Source organism: Bolinopsis microptera, chromosome 13 (assembly GCF_026151205.1).
Source record: "Bolinopsis microptera isolate Bmic1 chromosome 13, MBARI_Bmic_1.0, whole genome shotgun sequence".
Taxonomy (NCBI): Eukaryota; Metazoa; Ctenophora; class Tentaculata; order Lobata; family Bolinopsidae; genus Bolinopsis; species Bolinopsis microptera.
In genome coordinates, this window is record NC_087084.1 from 1,159,433 (window position 1) to 1,183,875 (window position 24,443).

General features: G+C 40.7%; 1 protein-coding gene and 1 long non-coding RNA gene across 2 annotated transcripts; one reads left to right on the top strand and one right to left on the bottom strand.

Annotated features, from left to right (window-relative positions):
• Window positions 1-3,046: 3,046 nt before the first annotated feature.
• Window positions 3,047-3,681, top strand: LOC134825358 (uncharacterized). The gene is made up of 2 exons (XR_010161545.1): window positions 3,047-3,190; window positions 3,327-3,681. It is a non-coding gene; the product is annotated as an uncharacterized LOC134825358 (long non-coding RNA).
• A 13,724-nt stretch (window positions 3,682-17,405) lies between these two features.
• LOC134825427 (uncharacterized protein K02A2.6-like) lies at window positions 17,406-22,268 on the bottom strand. Its single transcript, XM_063837603.1, has 3 exons — window positions 21,818-22,268; window positions 20,723-21,718; window positions 17,406-20,311 (listed from the first exon to the last, which is right to left on the bottom strand). The coding sequence occupies exons 1-3, from the start codon at window positions 22,266-22,268 to the stop codon at window positions 17,406-17,408; spliced, it is 4,353 nt and encodes a 1,450-aa protein (XP_063693673.1).
• Window positions 22,269-24,443: the final 2,175 nt, after the last annotated feature.

Genomic DNA, 24,443 nt, shown 5'->3' on the forward strand with positions numbered 1-24,443 from the left:
AATTACATTATCTGAGTAAAGGACATAGTAGAGCAAAGGGTGACAGTCAGTTCACGGAACTCTGTCACAGGGCTTAGGGTAGGAGAGCACACCCAGAGGATATTGAGTTACTGAGTTCAAGGGTTGTGGAAAAGCAGCCTAAACCTGCTGAAATCATGGACTCAATGGTCATTTATCCAACCAATAGGGCAGTGCAACAGTCACAATCAGGAGTTGCATTCCAAGAATTGAGCAAACCTCTTCAATAGTTAACGTTGTTGCTCAAGACAGATTCTCCAATGAAGTTTTCAACAATCTTCCAATTTGGCGACAAAGTTTATGACAAAATGAACAAGAAAACCCCAAGATTACACGACTGACGATGTGAACAAAACTGCTGGGTTACCAACTTCATTAAATATTGGTCCAGGAGCTAGGGTCATGGTGCGTGTTAATATCGGACACCCCTGACAAAATTGTAAACGGTGTGGACTGGACTGTCCACAGTTTCCAACTCCAAAATGGCAAAACTGTCAAGGACGGTTCATGCAGTGCTAGAGACATTCGGCACGTTAATGTTATGTTCGATGATGTTAACGTCGGCAGAACCATAAACATCATTGTGACAATTTCTGCGCTAACAATTGCACCAAGGTTGGCACTGTTCCAATAAAGCCGTGGAAATGGAATTTATCTCCAAAAAGAATAGTAAAACGTGGCTCAAACGCTATCAAATTCCATGGTTCTCTCTTGGGCCTGCACTGTTCACAAAGTTCAGGGTTTGACTTTGAACAAAGCATATGTATTCCTCGCTGGAGCATCAAAAGGTCACTCATGGCAGTCAGGCAAGGCATACCACTGCTATCTCTAGATTAACATCTCTCCTTGGTCTGCACTTCATATCTTTTGACCCCAGGCAAATTCGCACATCTAAGAAAGTTGTAGATGAGTATGCTCGACTACGTGATGTTCCTAAATTTTGTGTTGTCCTCCAAGGTCATAATGTTCCTGCAGCTACTTGTGAAGAAGTTTTAATAATGAGTTCCCATACCATCTGATCCCATCACTCTTCCCTGCAGTAACCCATTTAATGTTTCATCTTCTCCGCACAAGACCATCATCACCTCGCCTGCTGTATTAAAACGCCACATTCCTTTTTCTCCATTAGCGGATCTTACGAAGAAACATTTCAAGTCTACCTCATTATATTCTCCGCTCTCTATGATGTCTCCACAGCCTTCTACTGGTCTCAAACGTCCTTTACCAAACTCTCCTCAAGATCCAGCAAGTCCACTTCTAAGTAAACATCTCAAAACGACAAAGTCTCTTTCTCCTTTATGCAATGCAGATGTGGTCAACAATCCGGTTATGCAAATTCCTACCAGTTATCCAACACGTTACTCTCTGAACCTGTTGGCAGGGCTCATGTCATTGATTTTTTGGGTCATCCTCAATCGGCAGAAACTGCAACTTTATTTACAATCTTTGGGATTCTCAGTCAATGCCTCCTTTGCTAATATCCAGGTTAATTCCAGTTGTGGTTACATCGCCTCTAGAGTCATTTCTAAACGAAGTCCTTCCTTTCGACAGGCCAGTCATGGTTTCACGCATCACTATTCGACTGTAACTATTGGGGAGCCTCGGATTTTGAACAGACATAGGTGCACTAGGTAATCATGCTCTTAATATTTCCGGCACAAGTCCCGTATTCCTTTCAGAAACTAATTGCCTTGATCTTATTCCTATTTACTCGCTCCATTTTCACAATTTATATTTATACATAGAAATGATTATCTTTCCAATGTAGAACCTCCCATAGTAAGTCTACGTTTAAAGCCCGCATCATACACCTTTGGATAAGTTTAAGTCTAACGCACAGGTCCTCCCCAACCTTATTTATAGTTAATACAGACGATGGTCATGGCGTTCATTGGATACTGTTATTTTAGAAATTGGCCTCTGCGCATTCCCCATCTCATGAACTGTAATTTCACCCTCGGCATTGTGAATGTTAGCCCCTTGCACTTATAAATAATCTTACATTCTAATTCTTATTTACTGTCACCAATAATTTCTAACAATCACGAACACCACTCACCCCATTCCTATCCTAGAACTTTCACAACACCATACCAGTGCTGTTGTAACGTGACTCTTGCGGTGTCACAGTGTAGTCAGCCTTACATTCTTACACTCGAGGTTCTGATTACACAGGTAATACAGTCGCGTTTTTTAAAGCAATAATCTTTTTTGTCGCCTATAATAATGCTTCACATTGAGAATACTAATTAGTTTCAATTACTTATTCACCGTTATTGGTTAAAATTGCCAAAAAAAATCAGTAGTAATATTTCATTGCACCATAGTTCCTCCTAACATTATTCGTTTTCAGGAAGTTAGACGTACAACAGGACACTGAAGTTTAAGACACAAGCTATAACAACAATTATAACATTGCATATTACTACTATTCTACAATTTAACCAACATTATCTTATATAATTATATCTACTTTAATTTATGCTCTCCACAATTAACCAATTTCTATTATCACATTAGCAATAAATGACATGCACATACTACATTTTCATTTAACTTGCACTCTAACTTTACATTTGTTTTCTGCAACTATTAATCGATATACTTTTGTTACCTTATACTTTCAATATGTCATAAATGTCACGTTATTATCTCATTATATAACTTTAAACCCCTGTAATACCTCAGTTATCAGATAAGATTGGATGCATTATCATATGTTTGCAAAGAGGTTCGTCCGAGCAATTTACCCGTGGGATTGTCACGTGCTAACGGAAACTGAGAAGAGTGGTTAACTGCGTGTGGTTATTGTACCTCATCATCAACTGTTCTCAGGCTAATTACCTCACCTCATTCTCTACATGACGTAAAAGGGAAGGTGTTTTTATACTTTTTCATATAATAATACAATTATTATGTGCATTATGCTAAGTTTTCTCCAGTTTTCATTCCGGATTGCTTCAACACTTCTGATTTAATGTATCTGAAATATTACGCACGGCACAATCACAACTATTTCCTTTTCAGATCAGTTACTTGCTTTTTTCCAGTTTTCACATTCACAACTGTCGACAGTTCCTTGCATGCCAAAGGCTCACTTATAGAAACAAATGCCGTCCTCGAATCAGCCCTCCTTGACAGTTAACTTTATCACATCACAATTCATGAAATGGTTCGTAAATTCAACATTACTCGACAAGACTGTCACCCTTGATTCCGAAGTAATATAATATACCTTTTTGAACCTACATTAGTGACATAATCTGTCGATCACATGACCAACTAATTGAATAATCAACTGATTTCAGAGCAGCTGTGAACACAATTTTGTCAGCACCAATTGGAAACATAACGCACACCATCGGCTGCTGATTGAGTGATATTACTTCCTTCTTCACAGATCTACAAATCTTCTACTTTACACTAACCTAGCAAGACAATGTTATTAACACTCCATCATAATTCATACTGAACTAATTAACATACTGAACAGTGAGATTTGAATTCCAATAATTGGTATCATTGAAGTATGACTATAAAACATTATTCAACCTTGTATAACCACTAATTTGAAAGTGGAAGAGAGGGACCAGTTCTAAGCACAACATGATAATAATATGTTCTCTTCCTTATTTATCCATTCCTATTTCACCGCAACCTAGATTATATCGTGTATTAATTTTCTCTGGCACAGAGTTGCGCGTTGTTATGGCAACTTTGATCTTAACGTTTGCGGAGGGACAACATTCAAATCTACACGCGATATTTCAGAATACAGCCGCGCGGCTTATCCGTAAAATTAATTAAATTACCTCCACGCGCGCTGTGACTGGACAACATTCACTTTATTTATTCATATTTTCTTCGATGCACAGATATTTTGATCCCCTAACATCGACAGACATCAGGAAACTAGCGGCAACTCCTAACTTGAGCTAATTAACAATTATATCAAGCTGGTCCGGTCAACTCTACTTCATACATCATACTTTCATTGTGATTGTCTTTTATTTGGGTTTCTGTAACCATACAGTTAGTCAATTAACTTTAAGCCAATTCACGTGACACCAGAAACAAAACAATTAATTGAAGGCCAAGGTATGATAAAATTTTGACATTTGGTACAAGTGGATGGAAATCTAGCGTCCGCCAACAGTCGAACAAACGGGCGCAATTCTTGTTAAAACGGCATTTTTATCGGTTTTGTTGATATTACGTAGGTAGTGTTTAGTGCGAGCTACATTTTAATCGGTTGTATCTTCGGTTGTTATGGATATTTTTGATTTGATAAGAACTGACTGCAAAAAAATATAAAACTACTACATAGTAGCTTCATCCCTGTTACCACGGGCTTTCTAAGTCTTTTCTAGTCTCCATTATAATTCAAAGAATTATTTCTGCTGTATGCTCAATGCTGTACGATTGCCCACGTGCAAATTAGGTAAACAAATAGAAGTTGAAAAGTAACCATGGTAACGAGGTTTGTTACACGCACGTGCACGTGAAAAGATTTGTGAGCGACATTTTGATCGGTTTTGACGTAATTGCGTTGCGTTTAGTGCGAAATACATTTTAATCGGCTGTAATACAGCCGCTGTATCTTCGGTCGTGACGCGGATATTTTTTGATGCGATAAAAACTTACTATCAAAGGATACTATTACCTTCCTCCCTGTGACCACGGGTTTTCTAGTAGTAGTAATATATAATACATAGTTGGAGGCGGTCCGTGTAGGCCATATAAACTGTTCTTTCAGCTACACATTTTGATATACATATACATATATTATCATCGAAAGAAAAAAGTGGTCACTTTCATAATTGAATATAGTACTGGATACCACCCCTCGTCAAAATTAGAATTAAAAATTAGATGTTGCACCAGGACATTAACTCATTTAACTCATCACTGCATGGCTGATTAAAAGTTGGGAAGTAAATTCAACAACTTGAAACTTAATCTCCATTAGCAAATTCACAGGCACTAAGTGAACTGGTAGCATGCTGTACAATAACTCAATAACACCCAGTACCAGAGTAGCAAGTATACAGGCACTAAGTGAACTACTACTAGAGTACTAGTAGCATGCTGTACAATAATATTAATACCCAGTACCAGAGTAGCAAGTATACAGGCACTAAGTGTACTGGTATAATGGTAGCAGCTAGCAGCAGTTAGCAGCAGTTAGCAGCAGTTTCTTTGCACTTTAGTCTCCCTGTGGCCGGGGACCCCAGTCTATTATAAAGTTATAATTATGCTATGTTCATAATACTAATCATATAAACCGAATAGAGATTTGGCGGAATGACAGTGGACAGGCTGAGCGCCGCCCAATAAAGCCTGTCATTCCGCCGAATCTTTATTGTTTATGAACATTGCACTTATAGCCTGGGGTCTACGGTTTTCTTAGTATTTAGCGTTTAGTGCTGCTAATGAGCTAACTTATCAGCTGGCGTATTTGTCCGACGAGATTCCTGAGAGTGAGAGTTGACACCACCACTAAAGCTGAAACCCAAATTGTTGCTCCGCGCTGGGATGATGATTAATCACCCTACACTCGACTGTCACATGACATTTTCAACCCGTTTTGGCCCTGGAAGACTATTTGAAACCCTCACCCTCTAATCCGCTCCCAACCCAACCCTGTAGAAAAACTAAAAGATCGAGTGGAGAGTGATTTAGCACGCTGTGGCCCCGGCCAGATTTAACAAACAGCAGGTATCGTGACGTGAATCTATTATAATGGTACGTGACACACAGGTGTGGTGGATACTGTGATTCGTGCGTTCTTTAAGTTTACTACTTGAGCTAGAGCTTATTTACTGGGCGGCGCTCAGCCTGTCATTCTGCCATATCTTTTATATGAACACCAAATCCTGAGGTCCCCGGGTAAAAGGTTATTTAACCTTTATAAAACAGACAGAGTGGGTGACTCTGATATTCCTTTGCTTTTCTTTGCTCTCTAGAACGACAATATAGTATGTAACAGTTTCTACAATCTACATACGTCCTTAGTCCTTAACTGGGCGAGTAGACAGTGAGCTACCAGCTAACTAATGGTATTGCCATTGGGACTGCTGCAAAGTAACGATATACTGGTCTTTCTGAATAGTGAGTTACTAGTTCACTAATGGTATTGGGACAGCACGGTGATATTGACCCCAGGCAAAGAGCTGCACCGCATATGCACGATCAGAGATGCACTGGTTCAGCATGGTGACAAAGTTCTCAGACATCTTGTTGTTGAGTTTTAATGCTCTCGTGAGTAAGTTGAAGTAAAGCACTTAGTTCAAAATATTTCAGCTTCTCACGAGACTTAACCAAGTGTTAATCTTAGGCAGACTCCAGGATGTATTATAACTTACTCAAATGTACAAATTCATAGAATTTGGTTATAAAGATATTTGTGCACAATGCAGTATGCATATTCGACACACGACACATTATTTTTCATTTTACTGATGTCCCTCTCGCCCCATTTACCACCCCATTTACCACCCCATTCACCACCCCATTTACTAGCCCATTAACCACCCCATTTACTACCCCATTTACCACCCCATTTACTAACCCCTTTTACCATCCCATTTACCACCCCATTTACCACCCCATTTACCACCCCACTTACCACCCCATTTACCACCCCATTTACCACCCCATTTACCACCCCATTTACCACCCCATTTACCACCGCATTTCAATAAGACACCCAGCTGATATCCGGGGATATCATTACATTCATAGATTATTCGATATCTGATAATATAGCTCTTCTATTGATTATTTAACTGTCGTTATTTGCTATATAATGTGGCCTATTTTCCAGTGTAGTTTTTAGAATTATAACGGAGGTTTTCAACGTATCATTTCGTATCATGCGGATAATCTTGCTGCTGTCCCTTCTGTTCATTGAAAATGCTGCTGAGGATCTAGATGAAGGTAGGATCACCATGGTTTTTACATAATTTATATTGTTAGCAGTCAAATAATATCTTAAAATAATATTTGTATTTTGTAGTCGATTGAACCATGAAATGGACAATCAATCTAGTATATTCATAACACTACAATCGTCGAGTAATTTCTATAATTGATAATATTTTACTCGTGATATTGTTATCTACCAGCTGATGTACTGTAATCTGCTTTTAGATGATAACGTGGTTTATAACAACAGGTTGGGTAGCAGTACAACGTGATGAATATATAGACTTCAATCTGGAGCAGCATTCTCTTGAAATAAAGACTGATAGCACGTTAGGGAGTGAAGATGAAGTGCGTGTGTTCTTCTACAATTCGCAGGAAGACGGTGCACGATCACTCTCCCTCTACTTCACCTCCTCTCCTCAGTACCGTATCTGGCGTTGCAGCTCGAGCCGCACTAACTTCCCTACTGACCTACCTACTGCAACAGACAAGGTATGGAGGGTAACGTTAACTAGCACCTCAGGTATCAGACTAGTGGTACACTGTAACGAGGTGGAGGTGCTCAACATCCTGATATCAGACTCAACGTGTGGTAACACTAACTGGAGCATTTACTGGAGCAGCAGCATTGCAAAGATAACGTTTCCTTCCTCCAGCGACACTGCGTCTGATTTCTTTAGACCTAGTCAACCAGGTAACTGGGTAATTCAAGATCTAAAATCTAAAATACGAAGATAAATGTTGATTGTAAAGCCTTACTTACTTGTACTTGATTAGGTCTTCTCAATCATTCGAGTGGCCTGCACCAATGAACTCCCGTTTGTGACGTATCATCTCCCTCCAAAGTTTGCGGTCACTAGCCATCTCGCTCGCTCCTTCTAGGTCTATGTCAGTGTTTCCTGTAAACGCTGCAGCATCTTCCAGCAAACATTTCCTCCAGTTCTTTCTTGGACGGCCCCTAGATCTTCTCCCATGGGCAGGGGTCCAATTAAGCAGGTACTTAGGAAGCCTAGTGTCTGGCATTCTGGTGACATGGCCAAACCAGCGCAGGCGGTTTGCTTCTATGTACGTCTCTACTGGATTTATCTTTGCACGCTCCAGTACTTCAGTGTTTCTAACCCGATCGAGCCATCTTATCCTAAGTATTCTCCTCAAGCAACGCTGATGGAACACCTCAAAGCGATGTAGCTGCTTTTTGGTTGTGTTCCAAACCTCACTACCATATAACAATATTGTCAAAACCGCTGCCTTATAAATCCTGATCTTTGTATAAGACTGGATGTTGCGGTTTTTCCATATATTACTCAGTTGATTGAAGGCTCCGGAAGCTTTCTGAATCCTAGCTGACAGCTCACGGTCGATAGTACCGTCGCTGGAAATAATTGTACCTAAGTACGTAAAGTCACTAACTTGCTGCACTGGCGTGTCTTCAACAGTGATGTTCACTGTGGCTTCTTTCGTGTATGGCCGTTGAGAGGTTGCTTTACCAATGACCATAGCCTCAGTCTTTTTACCATTGATTCTAAGACCTCCCTGGGCACCATACATACACAAAAGGTCAGTCGTTTCTTGAAGACCTTCCTCGCTGTTATCCAGTACAGCCATGTCATCTGCATAATCCGTATCTAACACAGTGATATCATCAACGAGCGGACTGATAGATCTTTGAAGAACCGCTCCGTGGGACACCACTTTGTTGCTTTCTGTTCTCTCAGCAGCCACATTGAGGCAGACATTAAAAAGTGGGGGACCCTGAATGTCTCCTTGGCCACTGCCTGAACTTACTTCAAACCATTCTGATAGTTCACCATTGTGTCTAACAGCACTAACAGTTCCATTAAAGAATGCCTGTATTATTCGAATGTATTTACATGGCAGGCCATAATGACTGAAAGCTTTCCAAGTATAATTCCTGTCGATGGAATCAAAAGCTGCCTTGAAGTCCACAAAATTTACATACAGGGGGAGAATATATTCAATGCAGTTATGTATAATAGTGCGGAGTGAATAAATCTGATCAATGCATGATCTGTTCTTTCTAAACCCACACTGATTGTCTCGTAGCAAACTTTCTAAACCGTCACTCATGCGATGTAAAATGATGATTTGATACAGTTTAGATGCTGTAGATCTTAGAGTGATCCCCCTATTATTGGAGCAATGAGAGGTATCACCCTTCTTTGGTACAATTATCACGATGCCTTTCAACCAGTCGTCAGGCACTGCTTCTGAATTCCAAACTTTAGAGAACAATTTTTCCATCCTATCCACAAGACCACTTGCCCCATATTTTAACTGTTCATTAGAGATTTCGTCGATCCCAGCACTTTTGTGATTCTTCAATTTTTTGAGACAGTTTAAAATCTCAAGTCTAGTGGGGGGACCATCACCATCACCAAGATAAGGAAAGCATGGAACCACTTCAAGATGGTCCAGGTCAGACAAATCCGCATTCGTGGGAGGAGGGTTTAATAGCTCCGAAAAATGTTCTCTCCATCTCTCTCTCTGAGCAGAGGGATCAGCAATCAACTTCCCGGATTTGTCTCTTACAGCAGTTGATTTACGATTTGTTGTAGCGTGTGCGTAGAAATAAAACAATCTGTTAACACGTAATCATAGAGGCTAGGGAAGAACAAATCGTTAATAACAAATTATGATAGCAATCAATGTTCAATATATACAGGGTGGCCCATGATAGTCTACCCATCCTTATCTCTTAAAATTGTTACAGGTCGCTGAGATCTTGCTAATTATTTTAAAAACAAAAAGTGGCATAACTTATGTTCTGATAAATATTTTTTCTTCTAAATTTCACAGAATGTTAATAACAAGTAGATGAACCTTTGTGGCAAGTTTTGTGTGATTGAGAGCTTCACTGAGCTTATTTGACCAATAAAGCCCCTGAGCGAGCTAGCTTGAATTTCTCACCCAGAACTGTTTACATTGGTTAATAGAAACCACCAAAAAAAATTCCTGGGTAAAAAAATAAAAAAACCAGCGATTTATTCACGTTTTATCAATTCTATTCACCACGATCCATCGCACATTCCATTCTCTCTATATTTTAACTGATAAGGACTATCACAGATGATCCTTCCTGCTTGTGTATATCGTTCTTCTCACATGGAATGTGCGATGAATAGAATTGGTAAAACATAAATAAATCGGTGGTTTTTTAATTTTTTTACCCAGGATTTTTTTTGGTGGTTTCTATTAACCAATGTAAACAGTTCTGGGTGAGAAATTAACGCTAGCGCACTCAGGAGCTAATTTTGTCAGACAAGCTCAGACTCACACAAAACTTAGCACGAAGTTGTGTCTAATTATGATTGACATTCTCTAAAAATTTGAAGCAAAAATATTAATCAGAACGTAAGTTATGGCGCTTTTCCATTCTGAAATAAAATAATTAGCAAGATCTCAGCGACCTGTAACAATTTTAAGAGATAAGGATGGGTAGACTATCATGGGCCACCCTGTATAACAATCTCCCTTCGGCAAGTTATAGCTAGTCGGCCGATACAACTAGCTGCGCTCGCGTTTAACACGAGGAGCTAGGCGCGCGCGCAAAATTGAGGTCAGGAGGACTGTCGGTAACACGACATCTGTCCGAAAGCGACATCTGTCCGAATCAGAAAATATGTTATTTGGACAATAGTTTATGTCGGATCCTACCGTACGATTTTCTTAAAACTTTCCATAAAGTATGGTGGTTATATGACGAATAATATGTGTAAGTTTGAGCGAGTTTCTATGAGCCAAGTTCAAGATATTACCTTAACTGCAAAAAATATATCCAATTCGGTGGTACTCAGTGGTTCCAAAGCATATATCTGGAGATCCAACGATACGATTTTCTTGAAAATTCTTCAAACTTACACATATTATTCGTCCTATAACCACCATACTTTATGGAAAGTTTTAAGAAAATCGTACGGTAGGATCCGACATAAACTATTGTCCAAATAACAAATTTTCTGATTCGGACAGATGTCGCTTTCGGACAGATGTCGCCCTGTCCTGATTTCGGACTGTCACTTTTTAGCGCTGATTAGCTTAACGTCGCCGCGCGTTCCATACATTTTTTTTTATTGAAATCTTTCAAATCAGTCAATTACATACAAGTTTACACAATGAATTAGTTAAATATAATATTGTCCTCTAAGCATGGATTGTCAAAGTTGAAATTGTCTCGGACAAAATGTATGTAACCAAAGGACCTGAGGGTCACCAAAACACAGATATTGAGTGCAAATGCAGCTCCTGCACAAGCATGGGCCCTTATAAAATTGTAATAAGTTACTTTAAACAAAATCACACACCCATTCAATCAATTCATAAAATATTGTGCTGTGAGATGAAATTGAGAAATATGTGAATGCAGACAGCAAGAATAGATAATCTTGAATAAACTATTTTACGGATTTGTTTCTATTGAATAGTCAAGTTCAGAGTCCGAATCCACCGGGATAATTTTCCCCCACATGTAAGTGGAAAGTTTACTTTTAAAATCAGTGATACTCTCTATCTCACGGATATCTAGAGGAATGTGATTCCACTTAGTGTGGGTCCTATAGAAGAAATTCTTGGCAAAAGCGTTGGAGCTTGCTCGAGGTGAGATAGAGCTTACAAAACATAGAGAGTCCATGTGACTATTTCTGAGCCTTGAGTGGCCTTGAAATGGTTGCAAATATGAGGGTAAAGTGACAGGTATATGTTGCTTCACAATTTTAAAGAAGAAGATGAGATCCAAGAAGTCAAAGCGGTCTTCAATCGGCATAATCTTCAGCTGTCTGCATTTTTGAATGTATGTGGATGGTGGATAACTCATATACTCCTCGTGAAGAATCCACTTAATAGCACGCTTTTGGAGGCCCTCCAGCTTGCTTATCTGGGATTTTGTGACTGGTCTCCATATAACCGAGCAATGCTCAAATAGGCTCCTCACTAAAGTGAGATACAGTACTCTACGACGATTTACGTCTTGGACAAAATAACAATTTCTTCTCGCCATGCCTAATTTTTGGTTTGCCTTAGAAAGGACTTTGGAGCACTGATCTTTCCAATCGAGATTTGATGTCACAATTACACCCAGATCCTTTTCATGATCAACATAGTCAAGTGTGATTCTTCCCATGGAGTATACAAAGTTAAAGAGTGGTAGGACACTAAGGAGGGAAACTGTTTCGGATATCCTTCCTGCGACGGTGAGGACCTTACATTTGTCGGGATGAAATCTCATTTTATTAGAAAGTGACCAGTCATGGAGATAATCAATGTCCTTCTGCAGTCGCAGGATATCAGACTCCGAAACAATCTTACGCCAAATTTTAGTATCATCGGCATACAGTGACAGTTGTGTGCCTGGTGAAATCCCCACTGATATATCATCAATGAACATAATGAACAGCAATGGTCCCAAAATTGACCCTTGAGGTACACCAGACTGGGCGTTTCTCATAGAAGAAAACTTGCCACTTATCAAGACCTGTTGTTGCCTGTCTCTTAGATAATCAGTGATGAATTTCAGTAGCCTCCCATCAATACCAAATTTGCTCTTTAGCTTAAATAATATAAGATCATGGTTAACCGAGTCAAATGCTTTGGCAAAATCAAAGTAGACTACATCTGTTCTCATATTTTCATTCAGTGAGAGCGCTAGGCTGTCGCACAGTCCTACAAGATTAGTTGCACAAGATCTCTCAGCTCGGAAACCATGCTGTTTGTCATTGATCATGCCATTAGTAAGTGCCAATAACTCATCTCTTATTATGCGTTCAAGAACTTTTGTGATTAAGCATGTAAGAGAAATTGGCCTATAATTTGAAACCTCATGTTTATCCCCTTTCTTGAATATTGGTACAATGTGCCCCAGTTTCCACTCCCTTGGTAGTGTCCCAATGTTGTAGCATGAATGAAAAAGTATTGATATAGGGTATGCGAGCCCAACCGCACAGTTTTTCAAAAGTTTCCCATGGATACCATCAGGTCCATAAGCTTTATTAGCATTAATATTGGAAAGGATTTTGCGAACCCTTCTGTGGTCAAATTCAATATCAAAGCGCCAATCATTAGAGTAATCTATATCTATGTCATAAGTTGATGCCTCAGAGAACTGCTCGAAGAAAAAGTCATTAAATAGGTTGGCCTGGTCTTCAGGGCAGTTGCGGACAGTGCCTTTGTGGCTTACAAACTCAGGGATCCGCTGACTAGCTGTCTTCGATTTGACATAGGACCAAAATTTTTTTGTTATTAAAGCACTATCATCAGATTCATTTAATGTTTCCCTCATCTTTTGAGCAACCACATTTTTGAAATTTTTCCTAGCAAGGGAGAATGCAATTTCAGCTCTATCACTTTTATGCCTTTCTTTATGTAATCTCACTTTCTTACGCCATGCATCATAACACTCCGAGTCAAACCATGGATCTTGGCCATCAGTCTTGACAGAGCATTTTTTAACAAATTTATCTGTGACATTAAAAAGTTTGTCCTTAAATTTTTTCCATCCAATTTCAGGTTCTGTGCCATTGAGCAATGCATCCCAATTCGTGTGTCGGAGTTCATGGTTTAGCCTCTCCCAGTTCACAGTCTTAAAGTTATAGCACATACGCCTGACTGGCTTCTTCCTACCAACTTTAACGTTGATCTTAAAATTGATGGGGAAGTGGTCAGACTTGCAAGCACTATCTCTCTCACCTACCATTAGGTCATTAATATTTGACACAGAGTTTGTGAGCAATAGGTCAAGTGTTTTGCCTTTGCAGTGGGTAGGTGTTAACACACATTGTTGAAGGCCTAGATCAACAAAAGATTCAACAAAAGATTGCTCAATAGGACAGGAGCTGGCCAGGGTAGACCAGGAAACTCCGGTCAGGTTAAAATCTCCTAGTATGAAGACTTTACTCAGTCCTCTTCTTCTGAGAAGAGTTTTCAAAGACTCAACAATTTTTTCATGATTTGCGGAGCCCAGTGTACCAACACGATAACATGTGCATACAACAAACTTAATTCCAGTGGATGTCTTAAATTCCACAGCAAGAATTTCTGCACCATACTTGAGATGAACTTCCTTTGAAGTTAGATCAAGGTCTGCTCTCACTGCAATCATGACCCCTCCACCATTCCTCCTAAACCGGGTTGGATTAGAAGGATCTGGTGGATGAGTTTTCTTCGATCTATCAGAGCGAAATATCTTATATCTGTCAGGGTGCAGAAATTCACTATCAGCAATAGAACTCTTAAACCAGGTTTCGTTAAGTATTGCAATATCTATCTTAGCCTCATTAAGATAAGTCGACACTTCAAGACATTTAGTGGTATCAATCATTGGATGGGCATTGTTCAGTTCACCAAAAGGGATGAGACCTTGAACATTCTGAAAGTAAACATTCAATTTATTACCATTCCCAACTCTAACACCTATGGGAGACGGCCCTGGGTTTACAATTCCAGGGTTTACTAAAACTATCAAAAAACCATTCATCAAAAACAACCAAATTATGCATCCCGTGAGTGTATTGCCGGTTCTACCAGTAAATATGCAATTTATGTTCTTATGGATTGAAATCTGGCAAAATCTATATAAACCATCGAAACTGTAATTATTCCTCAGATAATACATATTTGCTAAATATAAAAAGAAATAAACTGTAAAGCATCGGCACAAGTTAGGAACTGGGTATGTTGGTACAAAGGCTCGGCAATCATAAGTGACCCTAGAAAAAGCCAACCCACTTACCCCGACATATGTGATAGTGATTAGCGAAAAGTGACATATGAATATAACATAAAAAATATAAAATAATAAGCGAGAATCAATGCAGCTGTCTAAATAATCAAAAATACTACCTGTACCACGTCTACGGTTCTGATGTTTGATGGATTTTGCAAAAGAATTTCCACTAAACACTCCAACTCTAAATCTGTATGTTACTAAATCGATCATGGTGTTTTACAGGTGAGTATACTTGCCAGACTACAACTGCATATCATTAGCTTAACAAGGTTCAGAAGACAGCACAAAAGAACTACTGATAGATATAAGGATTAAAATATCTACTGTGGATGGCACGAATATAAAATCTGGCCAACACACCCATACCTTTCTGAGGATTGGGGTGAATGCCTTTGTTCTCAAATAAGGGATCAAATCTCTTAACAGGCTCACTTAGAGCTCTCTTAAACTTTGTAAAGGGATAAAACACATCCATGAAAAAGAACCTCCTAAATACACACTCATTGTATAAAATCCTATTAAAATCCATTACCCTCTTGTTAGTTAATTTATCGTTATCATTCTGTAAAGGTAATGGCAATAGAGATTGAACATATACCTTACAGTTGGGAAATAATAGGCCTATCTTACCAAAAAGTTGCTTTACTGGTCCCCTCAAAATACCAATTTTATCCCCCACACGCCTAATATCGTTTGTGCCTACGCTGATCAGAAGCTTCTCAACGTGGACATCAGGATGTGCCGTGCAGTAGTCCTCCAACTGTTTCTGGACTTTGTCCATTTTTGCTCCGCCTTCTGCAACATTTACGACTGTGACTTTCCCTTTTCCCAGCTTTGCGGAGTCCAATCTTTGAGCATAAGAGTCTCCAGCAACCAACGTGACTCTTTGCGCAGGTACTTGGGCTTCGGTGCCAGAAGCTGGTGTACTAGTCTCTGTGCTGATATTCTGAGAGCTAACTTGGCCACCAGATTTCACAATAGCTCGAAATGACAGGGAGTATCTTACTTGCTCCGATTTCTTTGGAGGCTCTCCCTTTGTGGCCGGCTCTGCTCGCACAGCATGCCTCAGATTCTGCTGTGTCCCAGGCCGCATTACAACAAGACTGTTGTTCTTCATCCTTATCGTCTTGACACAATTAGGTTTCCCAGTTGTGCCCTCGTAAAACTCAAGCGTCCGTTCACATCCCAGTGAGAAAGAGCAAATCGATTTCTCCTGGTCCATTAGTTTCTCACCGTCATTGTGTATTGAAGTACTCGCTTGGTTGTTTCCATACTTGATGACCAGACATGAGTCCAGAGGTCCAGTTATCTCCGTACTCGAGTTTACAAGACTCAGGAGTCTTTTGATATTAGGGAAACCACTGATATCCTGTGGTGGGTGCACTGGATTTGTGTCAGTGTAAATATAGGGTGCATCCTGTGAGCACAACCAAGCTGTTGTTGCCTTGTGTCTTCCCTCGGTGTTCAGTTTCTGCAGGGACTCACATTCAACCCATACCGCATCACGGAGAACCTCATCCTCGCAGAAGTCCTCTATATGTAACACAAAATTGTCCACCTTTCCCTCACGCTTTGGCAGCTCGTTTTGAACAGAGTTAAGGATATGACGTAGATCCTCAACTGAGGCAGCTTTGACATAGTCGAAAATCTCTTGAAGGTTTATCATTGTTGTCAGAGATTGTCGAGTCTGGCAGCAAAGTTTGCCAGGGAACCATCCGTAACACCTCAGAGTAGGCAACCTCCCACAACACTAAACACGACCTGGAAGGAAAATGGCACGAGAAAATGTGTAATGAAACTGCTGGTCGGGAGTAAAGTTAAATTTGCCAGTGAAAATATAGCTAGAGTAAGGATAAGAGGGGCAATATCAGAGATGTAAAAATTCACATTCAAAATAAGCTAACAATGAGAAAGAAGTAAAAGAGAAACTTACATCGTGTTTAAGGTGTTGTTGCCCAGTGCAAGCACTGGGCGAGAGGAGCCTAACTCAGGAGGCGAACTTCAGGAACCCCAGCGCACCCGCATACCAGGAGATCGGCTGTACTTCCTAGCCCGTCATGCCATTGTACATGTGGAACAACTTTTGTGACCAAACTGGTCTTTAACTTAAACTGTCAGAAAACAGACATAAAAAATACTTTCTCCCCACAGGTCGGGACAAAATTAGCAACATTTTACTTCTTAAACGTTAAAAACTTGTAACTCATATTTCCATAAAATTGGATTAGCCACGTTCTCTGTCGAATTATTAAAATACATAAGTTAAATCAGGAAATCTGTAAAATTTAAAATAATGAGTGACTCTAAAAATGTGATAAAAACAGCGGTTTGACAAATATTACAACATACGGGTTTACAATGATTTCAGTTCGTGATTACTCATTCTAACTCATGGTTTTCATTTTAGTGATAGCATCACTCTTAGCACTTCTGGTTGGTCTCAAACGCGGTTCAGGTAAGGGTGCACCACCTGTAGCTGTAGGTTTGGACAACTCAGACACCCGGACTTGCTTGTCGTTGGTTTTCAGGGGGGAAGCAACTTTCGGTTGAGGACGCTCAGTCACTTTAGCCGGTGAGGTATCCTTGACTGGGGACGCTGGTTTCGCCACAGCCTCAAGTCTGTTGCCGTTCGGAACTCCTAGGTTTAGTGCATTCATTCTCCGTCTTTCCCTTGTTTCATGCAGCTTCTGGAACTTAATGTCAGAGCGAGCTATCTCTCTGGTTAACAGCGTTTTTGCGGACTAGTGATTGCTTTTCGTTCCATCCTTATAACGGGGGTGTGTCGTGGTTTTATTGCGTCAGCGTTTTTCTTTACAATCCTGTCTCCGTGTTGGACCACGTAATTGTTCGAATTATCACCGAGTCTTTTGATTACTCTAGCTTGTTCCCAGTGGCTTTTGTCGTCCATTTTGGCGAAAATGAGCTGATTTTCCCGGAACTCTCGAGTTCTGGGGTGTTCGTTAATTGCAACTTGCAGTTTCTCAGATTGCAATTCCTGCTCCCTCATCCGATCGGTTGGTTTGATTTGGTGTAGTTTAGATCGCAGAGTTCTGTTGAACGCTAACACAGCTGGTGTTTGACCAGTAGACGAATGGGGTGTGTTGCGGTAAGTTAGCAGAAAATCATTCAGATTCTTGCACACGTCCTTACTGGTTACAGACATCTTTTTCAGGGCGGATTTAAACGACTGAACAAGTCGTTCGCAGATTCCGTTTGATTTGGGAGAATACGTCGGAACAGTCACGTGCTTTATACCACAGGATTTCAGATATCCCTCAGTTTCATCCGACACGAACTGTGGTCCGTTATCCGTTACCAGACAGATTGGAATACCTGTACGAGAGAATATGGATCTAAAAGCACGTATTGTAGCACTAGATGTTGTATTTGTGTTCATTTGAACAACTTCAGGCCACTTGCTGTAAGAGTCTACTAATAATAGCCACATGCTGCCCAGGAATGGGCCCGCAAAGTCAGCGTGTACTCTTTGGAAAGGTGCACTGGTTTTAGCCCAGGGGTGGTCAACGACTTTAGTCATGTTCTTACCATACTTGGCGCATGTCTCACACGTCCGAGCAGTATCCTCGATTTGTGTGTCAAGACGTGGCCAGTAAACGTAAGATCTGGCCAAGGATTTCATACCTGTTACTCCAATGTGAGTGGCGTGCAGAATATCCATTACAGTGCTTCTCAGTTTAGCGGGAATCACGACACGGGCTCCCCAAGTTAAACATCCAAGTTCATGGCTCAACTCGTCTCTTCTAGTCCAGAAAGCTTTGAGATCACCGTCACATTTCAGATTCTTCGACCAACCATTCAGAGTGTATTCCAAAACTCTGCTCAGAATCGGGTCCTTACGAGTGTCGTTCGCCACTAACTCAGCATTGAGTAAAGTCTCGCTCATAGTCAGTGCGAACATATCACCAAACTCGTCTCTCTCCCTCACAGGGTGTGTTACCGATTTTGGCAGCCTGGATAACATATCAGCGTTAGCATGATCCTTGGTATTACGATATTGAATGTCATACTGGTAATTCATAAGGAATAAAGCCCACCTAGTTAACCTACCGGCAGTCATCTCTGGAATTGGCTTATCGCCAAATATACGAACCAGCGCACGATGATCTGTCACCAAGGTAAACTGTCTCATATACAAGTAAATATGTAGGCGCTTTATGGCCCACACTATGGCCAGGGCCTCTTTGTCCACTTGAGCGTAATTCCTCTCGGCCGGTGACAGGGTCCGGGAGATGAACTCAATGGGGCGCTCATCCCCATTCAGCATAATGTGAGACAACACTGCGCCAATGCCACCGATTGAAGCATCAGTGTCCAGTTTAAGAGGAAGCTTGGGATTGTAAAAGGTCAATACACGGTTAGAAGCCAGCAGATTTTTCAATATTTTAAACGCTGTCTTTTCGGTATTTGTCCACACCCACTTTACATTCTTAGCTCTCAGCCTTTCAATTGGAGCAATCACAGACGACAAGTTGGGCAAATAGCGCCTGTAATAATTCACAGCCCCCAAAAAACTAATTAGTTCGTCCACATTCCTAGGTTCTGGAGCCATCAGCATACTCTCGACCTTGCTTTTCACGGGTTTGATCCCTTCAGCAGACACCACATGACCCAGATAGACAACTTCTTTTTGCATGAAAGAAGTTTTTTCGGTTTTACATTTAAAACCTCGCTGCTCCAACCTACTTATGACATTATTGAGGTTGATCAGATGGTCACTCTCATTTCGACCAGAAACTAATATATCGTCAATTCTGCAGCACGTCATAGGCACACCCCACAGAGTGTCATCCATACATGACTGGAATATAGCCGATGCACTGCTGATGCCATACGGCAAGCGATTCCATTGATACAACCCTTTGTGCGTATTCAGGGTGGTCAAGACACGGTCCTCATTTCTTATCAACAGGTTATTATAAGCCTTTTTGATGTCAATCTTAGAGAACGTTTGTCTCCCCTGCACAGCATTCAGACATTCCTCCACGGTAGGTAGAGGGTATTGTCGGGTGCTGATACATTTGTTCAGGGTCGATTTATAATCCCCACAAATGCGCACTGACTGCCCTCCATCCTTCTTCACAGGCACTATGGGTGTCCCCCATGGACTGTCTTCGACTTTGGTTAGAATCTTCGCTTCAACCATATCATTTAACTCACTTTCAACCTTGTTTCTCAAGGCATAGGGTAGACTACGGGCTTTCATCATAATAGGTTTGGAGTTGTCCTTCAGGACCAAACTTGCCTGTACACCCTTAACTAGTCCTAAACCCGATTTAAACACCTCGCTCTGTTTTAACTGAGCGATACTACGACATTGATCAACCCGAGTACAGGTGTTTTCACATTTCCACCTGTTTTTCACGGTCGCACCATCGGTTAGCATGTCACCCTTATCGACACCACTCCCAGAGCAGCTTTCACAGCTCACTGACACCTGCTGGGATTTGTCTGGGGCTAAATTATGTACTAACTTTGTGCTGAGCAGCTTCTCTAGCCAATTCTGTCCACAGAACTTTACAATCCACGGTCTTCCAAACAAATTGGGGAAGTCCTCTGCTACATAGAGCTGCATTCCATGAGCTTTTTCACCGTTCAACTCTACATTAACTACGGCACAGCCGTCAACTGTTTTGATTTGTCCGTTTGCAACCCGTAATGTTTGCCTGCTGGGTGTAAGTGTTAAATTGGCCAAGCCACAAGATAATAATGTACGTTTGCTCACAACAGACACTGCAGACCCTGAATCGAACTCCATAGACAGAAGTTTACCGTTGATTTCTACTTCTACATACGGTTTGCTTAACTCAATCATATTGACATTCGGAAACACATTATCAGAAACTAAACTTAAGTCAGATTTATCAGTGGTAATAGTGGAATCGGGATCACAAACAAGATAACTAAAATCAAAGGCATTAAACACCTTATCCCTCACATACATATTTGAAGATTTCGAATCAGTTAAATGAGTAAGTTTAGAGAAATCAGCACACAGATAAGAACATGTATTAGCATTACCTTTTTCAATCTCAACTGAATTACACTCATTGTCATGATCATACTCGGGGTAAAGCTCATTGTCCAAGACATTTTCACAATTCTCATCCATACCGAACTCATAACTCTCCGAACTCGACTCTCCTTGTTCAATGTTGTGAACAATGCTGTTTTGCTTGCAATTCTTGGAGATGTGTCCAATACGTTTGCAGATATGACACCGGACTTGACAATTTTCACCAATATGTCCACGAAGTCCGCACCGTCTACATTTAAGTCCCTTTTGCATTCCACTTTTCTGCTTTCCACCCGAACCACCTGAACTTTCCCCCTTCTTCCCATAGAGGTTTTTCATTGTTCTTTTGAATGTTGGTTTCACAAAGTTCACTGATCTCGATGACTCTCCCGGTGATAGCGTACTATTCATGAATTGAGCCTCCCTGTTTGCTTGCTCACGACTTAAAGCTTCCTTCACCGCGGTTGCCAGTGTTAAGTCATCCTTAGTTAACAACTCGGAAACAACCTTTTGATTCCTCAGTCCAGCGAGCAGCTGATCCAGTATAGCCTCGTTGTAGTTGGCAAAATCACATTCATTTGCGATTGTTCTTAGTCTTGAAACATAGGTTGCTGTGGATTCTTCGCCCTCCTGCACACAGCTTCTCAGTTTGTATCTTTGGGCAAACTTTGTTGGTGCCGGGGCCAAGTGATCTAAAATGAGTTTCTTACACTCCTCGTAACTGCAGTCTTCCATCTTTTTTACGGTCAGTGACTTCAACAGCTTGTAAATGTTCTCATCTGTCCTTGCAATAAAGCCTGCTAAATTCTTCTTTATAGCCATGTTTCTAGCCTCACGGTTAGAACCGTCATTAGCTAACTCTGGGACCTCTGCTGCCAGTCCTCCCGCCAATAACTCAAACTCGTATCTTTCAAACCAGCTTTTTTGACAGCATGTGACGGTTAGTGGCTCTTTTGTCCTCGTCGCCATTTGTTGTAGCGTGTGCGTAGAAATAAAACAATCTGTTAACACGTAATCATAGAGGCTAGGGAAGAACAAATCGTTAATAACAAATTATGATAGCAATCAATGTTCAATATATATAACACGATTCTTCTTACCGGACAGTGTTTTTATCCGTTGCCAGACTTCCCTTTGCCGGCCATGGACAGCAGCTGTTTCCAGATCTGCTGCAACTCTAAGAGCCCAATTCTCGTCGTCTTTCCTGCAGCTCTTTTTGACAAGTTTATTGGCCCGAGAATACTCGCTCCTATTGTTGTTGTCACTAGGCGCCATCTGTTTAATCTTACTGCGTTCTGCAATAAGGCTTTTTGTCTCCTGAGACAAATGCTGCTGCTTTCTGCGCCGGGGGCGCTCACCCAATACCTCCATAGACACTTCTTTAATAGTATCCTTAACTAATGTCCATTCTCCATCAAGATTCTCCTCCATTGGTAGGCAGCTAAAACGATTTTGAAGAGCAATGCAGTACTCTTCAACCTTGGACTGATCTCTAAGATTCTCAATTGCTGGAGATATCCTACGAGAAGCGTTCATTTTTTGAACTGCCATAAGTTTGACTCTAAATTGACCCCGAACCAAATAATGATCGGAGCCAATGTCTGCACCCCTGCATGATCTTACGTCAAGTAGAGAGTGACTCCACTTGGTAGAAATACAGACATGGTCAATCTGATTTACTGTGCGGCCATCTGGAGACTTCCAACTTCCTTTATGAATATCACGATGCTGGAAAAGCGTCCCACCGATTGTCAGCTGATTTAATGCACAGAAATCTAAAAGTCGAAGGCCGGACTTGCAATACAGTTTTTGATTCACTTCCAATTTCTATCTCTCCACCACATTTAAAATTCAATTCAAACCAGATAAACCAAATGCAAGTGTCATAGATTTCGAAATTAGGAGTATTCATTTATCAAAATTTACTTCAGAGGTTGAATCAGCGAATAAAGAAACGAAAAAGGGCTCTGATACAACCATATCCTGTGTTATCACTGGATTGACAGAAACAGCAACAGTGACCTGGCGAACTAGTACAGGCCAAGTTTCAGGTGATACGCTCGTCCCTGTCCAAGGAAGCCATTCTGGAGGGACACAAACATCAACTCTTGAAGTAGACGGAAGTCTTGTGAATGAAGATACTGCCTACACTTGCAGAGTCACTTCCGGATCTTTGCCCGATTCCAGCCACTCAGATACCACCGTCAATCTTAACGTTTATGGTAAGTTTTTCAACGCTAACAGTTATCTTGCAATACAGTTTTTGATTCACTTCCAATTTCTATCTCTCCACCACATTTAAAATTCAATTCAAACCAGATAAACCAAATGCGAGTGTCATAGATTTCGAAATTAGGAGTATTCATTTATCAAAATTTACTTCAGAGGTTGAATCAGCGAATAAAGAAACGAAAAAGGGCTCTGATACAACCATATCCTGTGTTATCACTGGATTAACAGAAACAGCAACAGTGACCTGGCGAACTAGTACAGGCCAAGTTTCAGGTGATAAGCTCACCCCTGTCCAAGGAAGCCATTCTGGAGGGACACAAACATCAACTCTTGAAGTAGACGGAAGTCTTGTGAATGAAGATACTGCCTACACTTGCAGAGTCACTTCCGGATCTTTGCCCGATTCCAGTCACTCAGATACCACCGTTAATCTTAACGTTTATGGTAAGTTTTTCAACGCTAACAGTTATCTTGCAATACAGTTTTTGATTCACTTCCAATTTCTATCTCTCCACCACATTTAAAATTCAATTCAAACCAGATAAACCAAATGCGAGTGTCATAGATTTCGAAATTAGGAGTATTCATTTATCAAAATTTACTTCAGAGGTTGAATCAGCGAATAAAGAAACGAAAAAGGGCTCTGATACAACCATATCCTGTGTTATCACTGGATTGACAGAAACAGCAACAGTGACCTGGCGAACTAGTACAGGCCAAGTTTCAGGTGATAAGCTCGTCCCTGTCCAAGGAAGCCATTCTGGAGGGACACAAACATCAACTCTTGCTGTAGACGGAACTCTTGTGAATGAAGATACTGCCTACACTTGCAGAGTCACTTCCGGATCTTTGCCCGATTCCAGTCACTCAGATACCACCGTTAATCTTAACGTTTATGGTAAGTTTTTCAACGCTAACAGTTATCTTGCAATACAGTTTTTGATTCACTTCCAATTTCTATCTCTCCACCACATTTAAAATTCAATTCAAACCAGATAAACCAAATGCGAGTGTCATAGATTTCGAAATTAGGAGTATTCATTTATCAAAATTTACTTCAGAGGTTGAATCAGCGAATAAAGAAACGAAAAAGGGCTCTGATACAACCATATCCTGTGTTATCACTGGATTGACAGAAACAGCAACAGTGACCTGGCGAACTAGTACAGGCCAAGTTTCAGGTGATAAGCTCACCCCTGTCCAAGGAAGCCATTCTGGAGGGACACAAACATCAACTCTTGAAGTAGACGGAAGTCTTGTGAATGAAGATACTGCCTACACTTGCAGAGTCACTTCCGGATCTTTGCCCGATTCCAGTCACTCAGATACCACCGTTAATCTTAACGTTTATGGTAAGTTTTTCAACGCTAACAGTTATCTTGCAATACAGTTTTTGATTCACTTCCAATTTCTATCTCTCCACCACATTTAAAATTCAATTCAAACCAGATAAACCAAATGCGAGTGTCATAGATTTCGAAATTAGGAGTATTC